General features: G+C 41.0%; 1 protein-coding gene and 1 pseudogene across 1 annotated transcript in view; one reads left to right on the forward strand and one right to left on the reverse strand.

The window, feature by feature from the left end:
- FAM227A (family with sequence similarity 227 member A) overlaps positions 1–16,274 on the forward strand; it is a 56,135-nt gene that overhangs the window by 35,141 nt on the left and 4,720 nt on the right. Inside the window, exons 13-14 of the mRNA XM_033118711.1 lie at positions 1,175–1,315; positions 14,608–14,761. Of these exons, the coding sequence (XP_032974602.1) occupies positions 1,175–1,315; positions 14,608–14,761 (295 nt within the window). The remainder of the gene's footprint in view (positions 1–1,174; positions 1,316–14,607; positions 14,762–16,274) is intronic.
- Positions 1,364–2,108, reverse strand: LOC117029433 (40S ribosomal protein S24-like; annotated as a pseudogene).

Here is a 16,274-nt window from a genome sequence, read left to right on the forward strand (position 1 = left end):
CTATAGCTTAATGAAGGAGCAGGGTCCACTGCTGCTGGAGAGCTCGTTTTCTTGTGAGTCCTGAGCCCTGAGTCCTGAGTCCTCAAACTTGTCTGGGGGCAGAGCACCCACAATTCAAAATGCTTTTTGAAGAACTCCATGAAATGTTTCAACATAGGATTGTCATACAAGCTAAAGAGGCTTTTCCTAGAGGAAAATATGAGCTTAAGACATGTTTAGGCTTCACTATCTCAAGGAATGACAACATTGAAAACATTATCAAGGAGTTACATCCAAGTTTTTCATAACAAGGACAGTGGGCCATTTGGTTTTTTGTCTCTCCATTGCAAGCAGAAGCAGGCTCCAAAGAGTTAAGAAAAGGTTGTGGCAGAAGATCCCAAACGTGAGAATGTTGTGTCAACACAATTTTTCTCAAAGACTCCCATTGTGGCTCCGGCCACACTGAATCCTAGTTTTCAAATACCAGGCTTTCTACATCTAGCCTACCACAGCAGAGAAGTATATGACAGCATCTTCCTTCCTTAAATATATACACATATTGCTATTTTGTCTCCTTGAATGACCAGAGCCTGTTTCCTCATTGAGTAATGTCCACTCACGTTTCAAAAGTCAGCTTGTATGTTACCCAATTCAGCATCCCCATTGTGTACCCCAAACTTATCTAGACACACTCCACTGAAAACCTCCTGTAATGACACCAGCAGCAGCTGTCGCCACTTATTGAGCACTTCCTGTATACTAGACACAGTGCTAAGCACCTGTGTGCCATGTTGAGCTGAGTACACTGGCATGGAGAGGTGAAGTCATTTGCCCAAGGTCACACAGGAAGTGGCAGAGCCCCAACTTGACTTTAACTGGCCCTCAGAGCTTGTACTCCAGCTTTTTCTCAAGTTGTGGATTTCCTCACCTGTCTTCCTAATTTGAACATGTGTTCCTTGAGTTCAGGGACCACCCTTATTCCTCTCTGTGTCCCCAGGGCTGGTATGACCTCTGGCACACGGCAAGGTCTTGGTGACTGAGTTGCTGCTGTGTGGTCAGCTCTGCTTCAGTCAGCTGCTCTTGACAGAGGTAATGAATGAATTTGTAAATATTTGCCTCTCTTGAACCTAGGAGAGAAAAGACCATGCTGCCTCTTTAGTCTTTTTCCATATATGTCTTTGTGATTTCCCTACAGGGACGTGAAGAATATCGACCAGAGAGAAATAGATAGAAGAAAGGCAAACCGCATGGTCATCCAACCTTCAACCGTCATCGAGGAAGTCCCTGAAAAGAAATCTACAGAAATCCATCAGAGGGAGAATGGGTTTCTTTTAAGGTTTGTTTTAAAAAAGGCCATGGGAAAAGTAGAGCTGTGAACAATGTAAGAATTCTTTTTTGTTTCCCCCACATAAAAGTTCTTAGTTTATTAGTCCTCTCGTGAAAAACCTGCTCAATCACCACAGATAAAGTCAATGATGAATCTTTACTTCTGTCTTCTAATCGCCACCTCACTTTTTGCCAGCACCAGCAGTGGCCGTTGCAGTAACCTAATTTTCTTCATTCTGTTCTTGTGTTCCTTTTGATGTTTTCTTGAGGTCTTTTTTTCCTCATACAGGCCATGTCTTGCAAGTCTATATTTGTGTTCATTTTTCTTTGCGTAATCCAAGGAATCATAAATCATGCCAAAGCCAGTTGTCTTGCCACCACCAAAATGGGTTCTGAATCCAAATACAAAGATGACATCTGGGGGTGGCATGTTAGGTCAGTTGGTTAGAGCATGGTGCTGATAACACCAAGGTTGCTGGTTCGATCCCCATATGGGCCACTGTGAGCTGCGCCCTCCTAAAAAAAAAAAAAAAAAAAAAAGACATCTGGTGTGGTCTTGTACATTTTGGCTAGTTTTTCCCGAATTTCTGTCTTAGGTATTGTGGCCTTCCTAAGGAAAAGGACATCAGTGACCATTTGTTTCCGTTGACATAGTCCGTTGGTCCATTGGTCATGAACTTCCTGGTCTGGATAGTTACTGTGTCGTTCATGATGGCGGCCGACGCTCAAGCAGCCAGGGACGAAAAAAGCTAAGAATTCTTAATACATGGAAAAGAATACATAAAAGTTCACTTGCTTTTATGTGTTATTCAATTCTTATTTTATTTTTTTATTATTAATGGTAGTAGACAGAGCTACCAATGATTTTGTGTTTCCTCTGTGCTAAGCATTTGTACTTTATGAACTGTGTGAGTCAGAGCCCTTTCGTTGCAAATGCCAGGAAACCAGCTCAAACTAGCTTGAGCTTTAGGGACATGTAGTGGCTTCAGTAACCGGGAAGGCCCAGACGAGTTGGCTGCAGGCACATTGGACCTAAGGTCTCCATGATATTTTCAGGTTCTCTCTTCCTCCTTCTCTTGACCCTTTTTTCCTCTGTGTACTGGGTTGTTTTTCAAGCTGCCTCTGTTCTTAGAGAAAGAAACAGGCCACGGACAGCCCCAAACCTTGCCGCACGTGACCTAAAAGAACTCCATCCACCAAACCTCACAAAAGTCTCTGATGGCTCTGCTTGGGTCATGGCCCCACACATCCTGTCTGTACCAACACTGTGTCAGGAAGAAGCAGTGCTACGATGAGCCAGACCTGAGTGTCCCTGTGACATGGGGCAGAATGGGGGAGATACCATCAGACAGACAACATGCCCACTTTATTTATGGCTCACCAAAACCCTATTAAATGACATCACTCCCATTTTACTGAGTAGAAAACTGAGGCACAGAGATGCCAGTGAACATTCACTGAAGACCTACTATGCCAGGCACCAAGGATACAAAGAAATAAATAAGTTAAAGTTCTTATAGTGGAGAAGGAGGAAAACGATATGTAAATAGGTAACATGTAACAAGTTGCATAGGTCCTAAGAGAGAACTTCAAAAGGGAACACAGTAGGAAGTGGTCAGTTCTTTTTGTTTGCCAGGCAGGACGGAGGGGAAGGATGACTTGGCACTCTGGACAAAGAGCTGCTGAAGCCAATTTGCAGAACTAAAGGCAACCAGCCTGCCATTGGGTCTGGCTGGTTAGAGAGTGAGGGAGAGATGAGGAGGGAACAGAGGGGCATCGGGAGGTCTTACATACCACATCTGGATTCTGCTGTCCTGTAGCCCGTAGGCAGCCATCCAAGTCTACTCTGGAACTTCATATTCATTATTCTAAATAACATGCTTACATATGTATTTCTTGATTTTTTCCTTTTAAGACATTATCTGTTGATAATTTTTTCCAGAATGTTAAGAGCTATCAAAAACTAAGCAGCATTATTTTCCATATTCTCAAATGTATCATCTATATCTGTGGCCGACCAGCAGCCACGAATCAACGAAGAACCTGAAAGGGGGAGTGGGAATTAAATAAAGACTCTCACAATTAATTAAGATGCGATATCGGTCTCCAGTGATGCTGAAGCCCCGGCTTTATTCACCTTCACTACTTATATACCCTAAGAGTATGTGCACAACTACTAGTCAGCAAACAGTGGAATGCATTACATCATTGAACGTAAATTTTTAACTTTAACATAGACACTACAAATCACTAAAAGCTCCCCAAAGCAATTATCCCATAACATAGCCTATCAATTATCCTGATAGCCATCAGTGATCTGTGTCCGAGAAACTGGCCATTCTCACCACATTCCTCAGCAACTTGTAAACATCCACCAGTCGCAGGCAAAGATAACAACTGAGCCAGTTTGCAAGGCTTCAGAATAACAGGAAATTATGGCTCCCCACATCTCCCCCTTTTTTATTTTATTGAAGCAAAATCCATATTACAGGAGATATAAGGTGACGGTGCCTGTCTTAGGCACCCCGGGACCGTCTCATCAATTAACCCGTCTTTGGAAGTTGTATTTTTTAATACAAGCCCTGTCTTAGGTGTTGAAGGACCTCCCAGGATTTACCCGTCATTGGCTAACCCGTCCCAATACATACAAGGGGGAGAGAGAGACTTAAGGCTTTGTCTTAAGTTCAAGCTGATGAATGTCAGCTCGCAAGTCTAACATCCTGCTGATGAAACATTTAATGAGGATGGGGAGTAGGCACAGAATCACACAGACACAGATGCCTAGTGTAAGAAACATCATAACAGAATGGGTAATATGAGGCATAGATGGCATAGCATTTCTAAGAGCATCAATAAACTCAGAAGCAGCCTGAGCTGCATCAAATTTCAAGGGTTCAGCTTCTCTCATATTTTGAATTTCATTATGAAGCCGAAACATATCTAAAAACACATTAGCATCATGCCAAATTTCTTTTAGTATACCAAGGTCCAGAGATATTAACAGGAAGCATAACAAAAGATGGTTGTTTAAGTATCATAACATTAGTTCCTAACGGCACCCAAGAAATATAATTTGTTAAAGAACAATTATTACAGGAAGCATTAAATTGATTTTCTACAAAGTGTACATTAATATTTCCAATCAAAAGTGTATATGGGGAAGGAACACAAGCAGATACATTAACAGATTTTTTAGACCAGTCTCTAGTCCCATCTTATAAATCAGTCACCTGACTGCAGGGAGTGCCTGATTTACAAAACTTTCCAAATGTTGTTTTATGTGTCCATCAGAAGGCAATCCTAGGGCGTGAGTATCATTGACATAAACTGGAATCTCAGGACCTTCCCATACAGCAGGGTGGAGGATTGGTGGATCAGGTACATAGGCCCAATACGTCTGGTCTTCTTCTGTATTGCTGAGGGTCATCAATGTCATCAGCAAGTAGAGGGTCCACATGTTGCACCAATCGTTCTGGCAACCACCGAAGGCCTTCTGTATTCTGTGGAAAAACACAAACATGCCCTCGGCCCCATATGAGGACTGGATCTGGGCCTTGCCAAGAGCCCGTAAGTGGGTCTTTCCATTTGACCAAAGCCTGAGTGGCAGTGGAAGGATGCCAAAAGCGCTCCGCAGCACTCTTACCATGGGCATCCAAGGTCAAAAAATTTTGAATAAAGAGAGAATGAGACAGATAATTATGAGGCGTCAGGGGATATAACTCCCCCTTTTTTTTATTTTTTGTAAATTGACTTTTAATGTGCCATGAGTATGTTTAACAATCCCTTGCCCTTGGGGATTGTAAGGAATGCCAGTAACATGATTGATAGAGAATTGCTGGCAAAATAAAGAGAATTTTTTGCTGAATGGCTTTCTCAACCTTAGAGAGAGCCTTCCGTGCAGGCTCAGTAAGAGACCTGGGGGAGGTCGGATCAGAATCTCCTTTTAAAATTTCAAACAGTGGTTTAAGATCTCCAGTAGTTAATCCCAAAGAAGGGCGCAGCCAATTAATATCTCCCAACAACTTTTGAAAATCATTAAGAGATTTAAGATGATCTTTTTTAAGCTCTATTTTTTGTGGAGTGAAATACTGAGCAAACAACTGAAATCCCAAGTAAGAATAAGGCTCACTTCTCTGTACTTTTTCGGGTGCAATAATAAGACCTGAGGCCAGAAGGTTTTCTTTTTCTAAACACATTTTTTGTCTGGTCAAGCCTGTCAAAGACAGGATATACTCTAAATTGTTTTAAAGACTCTCCCTGTTTATGAGTCTCTTTGCAAGCCAATTGAAGAGGGGAGCGCACAACAGAATCTGATCCTGGTTTAACATATCCTGGCGGGGGGGGGGGTGTCTTTACCCCGAGGATCCCACTGATTTCTTAAAGAAATCTGGGGACCCAGAGGACAATTTTCTTTACCCACAGCAACTTTGAGCTCGACCAACTGTCCCTGAATCATCTTTATCTGTTCTGTAAGTGTAACTATAGGATTTACAAGCTGTCTGCTTTCTTGAGCTGCAGCCACCAGTAAATCTTTCTGATCTTGAGGGTCTAAATCTTCCCAGTGTTTATCTGGAGGTTTTTGGCTAACAGGCTCTTTATTATGCTTAGCAAGTCCCTCTGCATATCTGACTCCTTCCCCCTCCTCTTTTTCCTCCGGAGAGGCGGCAGATGGAAAAGTTTTCTCAGCATAATCAGCCCCCTCCCTTTCTCCCAGCTCTTCCAGTGAAGCGGCAAACGGAAGGGTTTCTTCATTCCCTGCCTGTTTTACTCTTTCTAACTTACAGCCTTCCCTTTTAAGGTCTAAGCAATCTCTGATTAAAGTCCACAATCCAAATGTTTCTACAGGGACCCGCAGAGGTCCTTGGACACTATAATAGCCTTGTAATTGTTCTCCAACCTTTTCCCAAGTCTCCAAGCTGATGGTACCTTCATCTGGAAACCATGGGCAAACTTCCTTTACAAATTCTAAAAATTTATCTAATTGCTCTTTGCTCACCCTGCTGCCACGGGCGGCAAGTAATCTCTTAAGTCCTCTAACATACAGGTCCTTGCTGCTGGCGTGACCCATTTTCTTAAGTTTTCTAACACACAGGTCCTTGCTGATAGCGTGACCTATTTCTTCTCAAACGGTCCTTGCTGATAGCGTGACCTATTTCTTCTTTTCCCTAACTCGGCCCTTCTTTCACTCAAATGTATCAAGCAGATGCCCGTCTGGCCATGCCCCTCTCGGGACCAAATCTGTCGTAGCTAAGGCGTATCGGAATAAACCCCCGACCAGGCAGAACCGAAGTTCTGATCGCCGTTATGCCATATGACAGAACCGGAACCTCAGATTAGGGCCCAAACAAGCTCCGTAACACGAAGTCGTGGAGCTATCACTCACTCACACACTCATTCGACCGAGGGGACAGTGTCCTACTCACCGTACCTTCAACACTCTATAACCGAGCTGGGCCCAACCTGTACGGTGTTCCTCACTGATTCCCCCGTGTTCAGGCCCCACGTTGGGCGCCAATTGTGGCCGACCAGCAGCCACGAATCAACGAAGAACCTGAAAGGGGGAGTGGGAATTAAATAAAGACACTCACAATTAATTAAGATGCGATATCGGTCTCCAGTGATGCTGAAGCACCGGCTTTATTCACCTTCACTACTTATATACCCTAAGAGTATGTGCACAACTACTAGTCAGCAAACAGTGGAATGCATTACATCATTGAACGTAAATTTTTAACTTTAACATAGACACTACAAATCACTAAAAGCTCCCCAAAGCAATTATCCCATAACATAGCCTATCAATTATCCTGATAGCCATCAGTGATCTGTTTCCGAGAAACTGGCCATTCTCACCACATTCCTCAGCAACTTGTAAACATCCACCAGTCGCAGGTAAAGATAACAACTGAGCCAGTTTGCAAGGCTTCAGAATAACAGGAAATTATGGCTCCCCACATATATCCTATTAATATATCCTGTTAGCCAATGTGATCATACCAAGGACAAATGCCGTTTGCTGCTTATTCTTTTTCTCTCCATTGAAAGCAGATGCAGACGCCAAGGTTAAGAGAAAGTTGTGGCAGAAGATCCTAAAAGTGAGGATATGCTCTATTAATTTTTTTTTTAAATCTTGGAGTGTTCCTTCTCAGGCCCTTACCCTCCTCTAATCTGGACTGGTGTGCTCTAGGTCTGCTCATGTTATCATCTTGGGGCTTTTTTCACCATCATCTTAGGACTTCCATCTGTCAACTTTACTTTGTTGGCATCTGTTTCCCATGTCACGTGTCTTCCTTTTACTAATTTTACTTCCTTATTTTGTTGGAGCACATTTCCTAGTAGCTCTTGAAGAAAAGATACCTGGGAAGTTTTTTTCTTCTTTACGTATCCAGAATGATTTTGCTCTTGATTAATATTTGACAAATGTTTTGCTGGGACTAAAATTCTAAATTAAAAGTCAATTTGGGGGCGGACGGGTGGCTCAGTTGGTTAGAGCGCGAGCTCTGGGCAATGGGGTGGCTGGTTTGATTCCCACATGGGCCAGCGAGCTGCTCCCTCCGCAAGTAGAATGAAGTCAATGAGCTGCCGCTGAGCTCCTGGGTGGCCAGATGGCTCAGTTGGTTGGAGCGCTGGCTCTCAACCACAAGGTTGCCAGTTCGACTCCTCGACTCCCACAAGGGATGGTGGGCTCTGCCCCCTGCAACTAAGATTGAACACGGCACCTTGAGCTGAGCTGCCTCCTGGATGGCTCAGTCTGTTGGAGCACGTCCTCTCAACCACAAGGTTGCCGACTCCCGCAAGGGATGGTGGGCTGCACCCCCTGCAACTAACAACAGGCAACTGGACCTGGAGCTGAGCTGCATCCTCCACAACTAAGACTGAAAGGACAACAACTTGACTTGGAAAAGTTCCGGAAGTACACACTGTTCCCCAATAAAGTCCTGTTCCCCTTCCCCAATAAAATCTTTAAAAAAAAAAAAAGTCAATTTGCCACAGAATTTTTAAAAAAACAAAAACAAAAACACCTTTTTTCCTACCTTCTAGTTTTTTTGTTGAAAAGTCTGATATCATTCTGATTCCTATGGCCTATATGTTGTATGTCAGCTTTTTTTCCTGTGGAAGGTTTTAGGATATTGTCTTTACCCCTAGCATTCTGCAGTTTCACAGTTATGTGCTTTGGCGTCAGTCTTTTTCTTAATATGTTTCATTGGGGTTGGGAAGCCCTCTTAGACAGGAGAGTAGTGTCCTCCAATTCTGAGAATTTTGATTATTTCATCATTTCCTTCCTTTCATTTTCCTAGCTCTGTTTTTCTGGATTATACTTAGTTGTTGGAGCTCCTGGACTGATTCTCTAATTTTCTTATCTTTGTTCTCCTATTGGCATCTGTATGAATTTCTGTCCTACTTTCTAAGAGGCTTTCTACATTTTATCTTCCAACACTTATTTTAATTTCAAAAATTCTATAATATGATTAATTTCCTAGAGTGAGCTCTTTCTTATATTTTGGCTGTTCCTTTTTCATAGACTCCTCTTCTTTTTCATGGGTGTGATATTGTCATCTATAACTGAGGATATTAATCTTTTTTTTTTTTTTTAGTTTCTTCTGACCCCCCCATATTATTTCTGTGGGTATCTTTCTTGGATACCTTTTTATGTATTTTGTTTATTTGCTTGTTCTGAACGCACTTTCATCTTTGAGTTTTCCTTAAATTATTGATGATCGTGGGCTGTCTTCATGTTTAAGAGTGAAGCTCTAAAAAACTGACAGTGGAAGAATCAGAGGCATGGCTTCTCAATGGGTGGGCTCTCTCTTTTTCTGGGAATAGGGAAGCAAGCCAGCTTTCTCACTGAGAGACCCTCAAATATCAGCATCTCGGCCACTTTTCTCAGAAGCAGTTCAGTTTCTTAGAAGAAGAATCCTCCCAACCATTTGCCTGTGGGTCATATGCCTGCCTAATGACATTCTGGAAACAGAGGAAAGAAATGGCGGTAGGGATCCTGCATCTAGCAGGCAGACTTCCACTTCACTTTCTTTATTTTCTACTAATCTAGTATCCCGAAGCCTAAAGCCTATTTGTTTCAAGTTCTGCAGAAAACAAAAATCTTCACATTTTCATTTTATTTTCTGAACAACTCTTTGAGATAATGTATAAGTTAGGATTATATTTAGTCAAATATAAAGATGAAAACTAAGAAATTACAGTGGCACGAAGGTTGATTCTCACACATAAAAGAAGTCTGGAGGTACACAGTGTAGCTTGAAATGGTGCTTCTAGGCCTTCAGGGACCCAGTCTCCACCCTCCTAACCCGTGGCTTCCTTCCTCGGGGTTCCTTATAGTCCATCAAGACGGCTGCCGGAGTTCCAGGTGTACTGTCTGTTTTGTAGACCAGCAACTAAAGGAAGGGAAGAAAAGAGCTAAACCCATCCTCATTCTCTCTCTCTCCCCTCTCTCCTCTCTCTTTAAAAATACTTTTTTAGAAGCAAAATTAAGAGTAAGGTACAGATGTTTCCCATGTACCTCTTGCTCCAGCACATGCAGAGCCTCCTCCATTATCAACAGTCATGACCTTGAATCCGCACCTGAGAGGAACATTTGTAACAATTGGGTGAACCTACATCGACACATTATAATCACTCAAAGTCCAAAGTTTACATTAGAGTTCACTTTTTTTTTTTTTTAAATTTTTACTGGGGAACAGTGTGTTTCTCCAGGGCCCACCAGCTCCAAGTCGCTGTCCTTCAATCTAGTTGTGGAGGGCGCAGCTCAGCTCCGAGTCCAGTTGCCATTTTCCATCATCAGTTGCAGGGGGTGCAGCCCACCACCCCATGCAGTAATTGAACCGGCAGCCTTGCTGAGAGCTCCTGCTCCAACCAACCGAGCCATCCGGCCACCCCTCTGGAAGCTCAGCAGCAGCTCATTGCCTTCAATCTAGTTGTGGAGGGCGCAGCTCACTGGCTCATGTGGGAATCAAATCGGCAACCCTGTTGTTCAGAGCTCGCTCTCTAACCAATTGAGCCAGCGTGCTGCCCTATAGTTCACTCTTGGTGTTATCCATTCTATGAGTTAAGACAAAATGTATAATGATATGTATCTATTATTATAATATCATGCAAAATATTTTCACTGCCCTAAAAATCCTCTGTGCTCTACTCCATCAAACCTACGACAACCAATAATGTTTATTGTTTCCATAGTTGTGCCTTTTATGTCATATAGATGGAATCATACAGAATATCGCCTTTCAGATGGGCACTATGCATTTAAGGTTCTCCATGTCTTTTCATGTCTTGATAGTCCATTTCTTTTTAGTGCTAAATAATATTCCATTGTCTGGAGGTACCACAGTTTATTTATCCGTTTACCTACTGAAGGACATTTGGTTGCTTCCAAGTTTTGGCAATTATGAATAAATATATTACATTTGGTATTGTCACTTGATTTTGGCCATTCTAATAGGTGTGTAGTGGCATCTAATTGTTGTTTTAATGTGCATTTCTGTGAGGACATGATGTGGAGCATCTTTTCATGTGCTTATTTGCAATCTGTATCTCTTCTTTGGTAAGATATCTGGTAAGGTCTTTGGCCCATTTTTTTTAAAAAGATTTTATTGGGGAAGGGGAACAGGACTTTATTGGGGAACAGTGTGTACTTCCAGGCCTTTTTTTTCCAAGTCAAGTTGTTGTCCTTTCAATCTTAGTTGTGGAGGGTGCCGTTCAGCTTCAAGTTGTTGTCATTTCAGTCTTAGTTGTGTCGGGCGCAGCTCAGCTGCAGGTCCAGTTGCCGTTTTCTAGTTGCAGGGGGCGCAGCCCACCATCCCTTGCGGGAGTTGAACCAGCAACCTTGTGGTTGAGAGGATGCGCTCCAACCAACTGAGTCATCCGGGAGCTCAGCGGCAGCTCAGCTCAAGGTGCCATGTTCAATTTTAGTTGCAGGGGGCGCAGCCCACCATCCCTTGTGAGAGTCGAACCGGCAGCCTTGTGGTTGAGAGCCCACTGGCCCATGTGGGAATTGAACTGGCAGCCTTTGGAGTTAGGAGCACGGAGCTCCAACCACCTGAGCCACCAGGCTGGCCCCCCATTTTTTAATTAAGTTGTAAGGTGAAAACCTAACTGATTGATTTTAGATCTTTCTTCCTTTCTAATATATACATATAATGCTATAAATTTCCTTCTAAGCACTGCTTTCAGCATCCCACAAATTTTGATAAGTTGTGTTTTCATATTCATTTACTTCAAAATAGTTTCTAAATTTCTGTTGAGATCTCTTCTTTGACCCATATGTTATTCAGAAGTACATTGTTTAATCTCCAAGTATTTGGGGATTTTCCAGCTATCTCTCTGTTAACTGATTTTTATTTGATCCATTTTGGTCTGAGAACAGACATTGTATGATTTTTATTCTTTTACATTTGTTAAGGTATATTTTTTGGCCTGGAATGTGGTCTGTCATGGTGTATGTTACATGTGAGCTTGAGGAAAATGTGTATTCCGCTGTTGTTGGGTGATGTAGTCTATGGATGTCAATGATATCCAGTTGAGTGATGGTACTGCTGAGTTATGTCCTTACTGATTTTCTGCCTGCTGGATCTGTCCAATTCTGACAGAGGGGTTTTAGAGTCTCCAACTATGATAGTGGATTCATATATTTGTCCTGCAGTTCAATCAGTTTTTGCCTTGTGTAGTTTGACATTCTATTAATAGGAACATATACATGAAGAATTATGTCTTTTTCTGATGTTCTTCACTAAGAGAGCATCGCCTCTGGTGGCATGCTACTTCCACACTAGCGTCAGGCCACTGGGAATGGTTTGTGACTTATCTAATATGAGGATTTAATTAATGAATTCAGTTAAGTAAAATAGCAGGGAATTATTACCATTATCATTAGTTATAATATTAATATTATCAGTAGCATAATTGCTATTAGTAGTAATATCAGTATCACTTTGATAGTATTCCCCTGTTTTCTCTTTTCTAGAATACCGGTTATTGACACGCTGGACCCTTTGGGTTGACTTTGCTATTTATTTAATTTCATTTCTCTTATGTGTTCCTGTTATACTTTCTGGATAATTTAATTTAGTTTATCTTTCAACACTAATGTTAATATATTTGGTAATTATGTTTTTAATTTTTAAGGGCTCTTGTTCTACTGACTGTTCCTTTTCATTGCATTCTGTTCTTGTTTTATGGATGCAATTCTCCTTGATGTTCTCTAAGAATATACATTCAAGTTTGAGGATTTGTTTACCTTTTTTTGTTGTTTATTTGTTTTTAATTTTCTTTTGTTTGATGAATTTTCTTGTACTGCAAAGTAACTTTTTAAATTTGTTTAAGTTGGACTTTCTCTTTAATTTTGTAAGCACTTACCAAATATGTAGTGATTCATGATTTTCTGTTTATACTTAATTAAGGCCACACTAGAATTATTGATGGAGAACTTTGGGTATATAATACAACTTACTCCTTGGTGTCCTCTCCGGACCTGTGCACCTTCATGCATATTCTGGGTGTGACTTACTTCTCTACAACACTTCATCGAGTGTATATACTTTCTGATTCCAGAAATCTACAGAAACAAGTGCTAAGCAGATGTATTCCTCACATTCACTTCATTTTTATGAATTTACACACTTTTGTGTTTCTTCAGTCTCATTATAATGTGGTCACAAGAGGAAGTGATTATAAACATATGAGCTTACTATACTGTCAAAAAAAGATTGTCTTTTTTGGAGAATTGACCGCTTTATCATTATATAATGCCCTTCTTTATCCCTTATAACTTTCCTTGCTTTGAAGTCTGCTCTGGCTGAAATTAGTATAGCTACTTCTGCTGTCTTTTGATTCGTGTTGGCATGGTATATTTTTCTCCTTTCATTTACTTTTCATCTATAACCCCATTCTCTTTTAAGAGGCGTTCCCAGAAGCCCCAAACAACATTTCCACTTACATCTCGTTGCTAGAACCGTGGCTACCACACCTTCTTTCTTTTTTAGAAAATTATTTTTAAAAACATTTCAAATGTTCTTTTATAAGTATATAATAATAATAATTATTAATTTATATAATACCTCTTTTTAATATTAATTTTTTATATTAATTTATATATACCTCTATAATATGTATAGAGGTATAATTTACCATAAAATTTGCTCATTTTAAGGGTACAAGTCAATGATTTTTTTAGTAAATTTAGAGAGTTTTGCACCAATTACTACAATCCAGTTTTTCAACTTTTTCAAAAAGTTCCAAAGCTCTTTCCCTAGAAGGAACCCTCATGCCCATTTGTACTCAATCCCATATCTCCCCTCCCTTTTTAATAACCTCCCTGGAAGTACCATATAACATCACCACTTTATTTTAAGAGCCAGCTATTAGTCACATGGTGATAGTAGTTTCAAAGGAGGCTGGAAAATGTCGTTTGTTTGTTCGTTTGTTTATTAATCTGGGCTCATTGCTGTCTGAAACAAAACCTGGCTGCGTTGCTAAAGAAAAAGCAGAGAGTGGATGATGGGTTGGTAACTAACCATCTCTGTCACAGATAGATGGTATTATACTCTCCATTTTAGAAATGAAGAAACCAAAGCTTAATGAGCTGAGAAATTTACCCAAGGAAATCATCCGATATTAAACCTAATTTGAATTTTCCTTTGAACCAGAAAAAGACCACAATTTTTTTTATAATAGCCATTTAGCTTGAGACCCACCTGTTTGAATCTTATAGGATCAATGATGACCCATTAACAGTCTTTCTGATACTCATCTTAGATTCTCAAGCATATAAAAAGCCAGCTCAGTCTAATTTACTGATATTATTGTTGTTCCATCAGACTTGACTATACTTCAGCTACTTCTTCCTTTCACTAACCCCTAGCTGACCTTAAAACCCAGCTCAGGCATCACTTCTAGGAAGTGTTCCTTGACTTGCCTACTCAGTACCCATTATGTGCCTTAAATTTTCCTGATCGCACTCCACAGAATTTAGCCTACTTTAGTCATAGATTTGCTTGTCCATCTCCCTGGACAGAAGATTTGTCCTTGAGCTCAGGAATCTTGTCCTGGATTTTCCCAGTGCCTAATCCAGTGCCTGGCACACAACAGGTCCTGAGCGTGGAAAATAAATGAAGAAGTCATGGTGGTGTGTTCAGCCCTCTGCTTCAGGTGTCTGCTACTGCCAATGTGATTGGTTGATTTGTAAACTTTTTCTTTCAACACCTATTGAGATTCCAGTGAAAACTTTGAAGAAATTACACTGCATTTTTGAGCTAATTTTTGTTGATGTCCTTTTTGTTTGCCCCACAGGAAGGGAAAGGAGGAAGAAGGGAGACAGATTTTGAACTACTCTCACTTGTCACTTTCAAACTCGGATGAATTCTCTTCCTCAGGACAAGAAAGCTCCTCTGAAGTCGTTGATACTTCTAATTTCAAGTACAGTAGAACAACAACAGGAGAAAAAGTAAATTGTGGCCGAAGACTAAGAAATAGAAATAACTATCCCAGGAAAGAGGAAAGAGTCCATTATAGTTTTCCCTAGGCTGATTGAAAAACAGGAGTGGGAATTTTTTGCTTGGGTCATTACATTTACTCTTTTACCCATTATTTCATATAAAACATGATAACTAACAAAATCTAATTTATAATATGATAATACTGGCTCCCATTTATTAACTGGTTTCTCTGTGCCAAGCATTAAGCTACACACATCAGCAACATTTCCTCGTTTTAACCTTCATAACAGCCATATGAGGTAGAGATGATCCAGTGCAATTTATACAGCAGCTAGCCCAGGTTTGGAAAGGTTTCAAAAGTTCCCTGCAGTAGACACTAGGTAAATAACTGTAGCTAAGACACACTCCCTATTTTCAAGGGGCTCACAGTTTGGTAGAAAGAGGGCAGATCTATCAACAAATAAATACCATAAATTCCAGAGGTGCTGTTAGACAGACGGGACAAAGAACCCAACAGCCTGGAGCCACGCGGAAACATTTTACAGAAGTCGTGGCCCTTGACCTGAGTCAGGTGGTTGCCAGGCAGAAGGCAGGGGCTGAGAAAAGAGGCCAGCATTCTCAGTGGATGGAGCAGAGGAGGGAAAGCTTAGAGGTAGGAAGTAGCATGGCAGGAGCTCAAGAAAGTGTGTGAGGGTCTTCCAGGGATGGTGAGCGTGGAGAAGATCCCTGGACAAATCATGAAGGGATTTCCATGAAGTACTTTATTTTCTAAGTCATGGAGAGCCACTGGAAGACATTAAACAGGGAAACCACATGGTCAAATTTGGATTTTAAAAGTTCTGACGGCAGATGGTGGTCTTCACCAAGGAGTATGTATGTATTTTGGAGGATTTGCAGTCTCCCACAAATGTTTACCTCTGTATGGAACCCTGGCTATACCTCTTGATCATAGTCCCCAACTTTCTTGATCTTATCTCTCTCTCTTCCTCTCTCTCTCTCTCTCTCTCTCTCTCTAAAACATTTATGAGAACTCAGCCACTAATAATATATTCATTATTCAGAAATCATACACACACCCACATAACCAGAGACATATATTTGGTCCTACACTGATATAGTATGTATATTATAAAACATGCAGAAAAAAAGAAATTAAAAAGGATGAGATAATAATAGTAGAAGTTCCAATATCTTCTCCTCATAATGAGTCCATTGTGGATCCATGTGGTAGGGATGACTACTCTAGAAGAGCCCCATGTAAAAATTAATCAGGTAAAGGAGTTACCCTTCAGTTTCCCCCACAGGAAAAGATGAAACAGTAGAAGGAGCTTTGACTCTAAAAAGATCTGGGGTTTTGAATCTTTGCCCTGCCCCGCTTTGTGACTTTAAGTCAAGTTACCTAAGTTCTCTTGGCCTGTTTCCTTGGCCATAAATGTGTGATGGGTGTTATGTATGAATGATCTAACCCATATAATGAGCCTGGCATAGAAACTGCCAGTAATTAATAGGCATCATTTTTTT

Source organism: Rhinolophus ferrumequinum, chromosome 10, assembly GCF_004115265.2.
Source record: "Rhinolophus ferrumequinum isolate MPI-CBG mRhiFer1 chromosome 10, mRhiFer1_v1.p, whole genome shotgun sequence".
NCBI classification, from domain to species: domain Eukaryota; kingdom Metazoa; phylum Chordata; class Mammalia; order Chiroptera; family Rhinolophidae; genus Rhinolophus; species Rhinolophus ferrumequinum.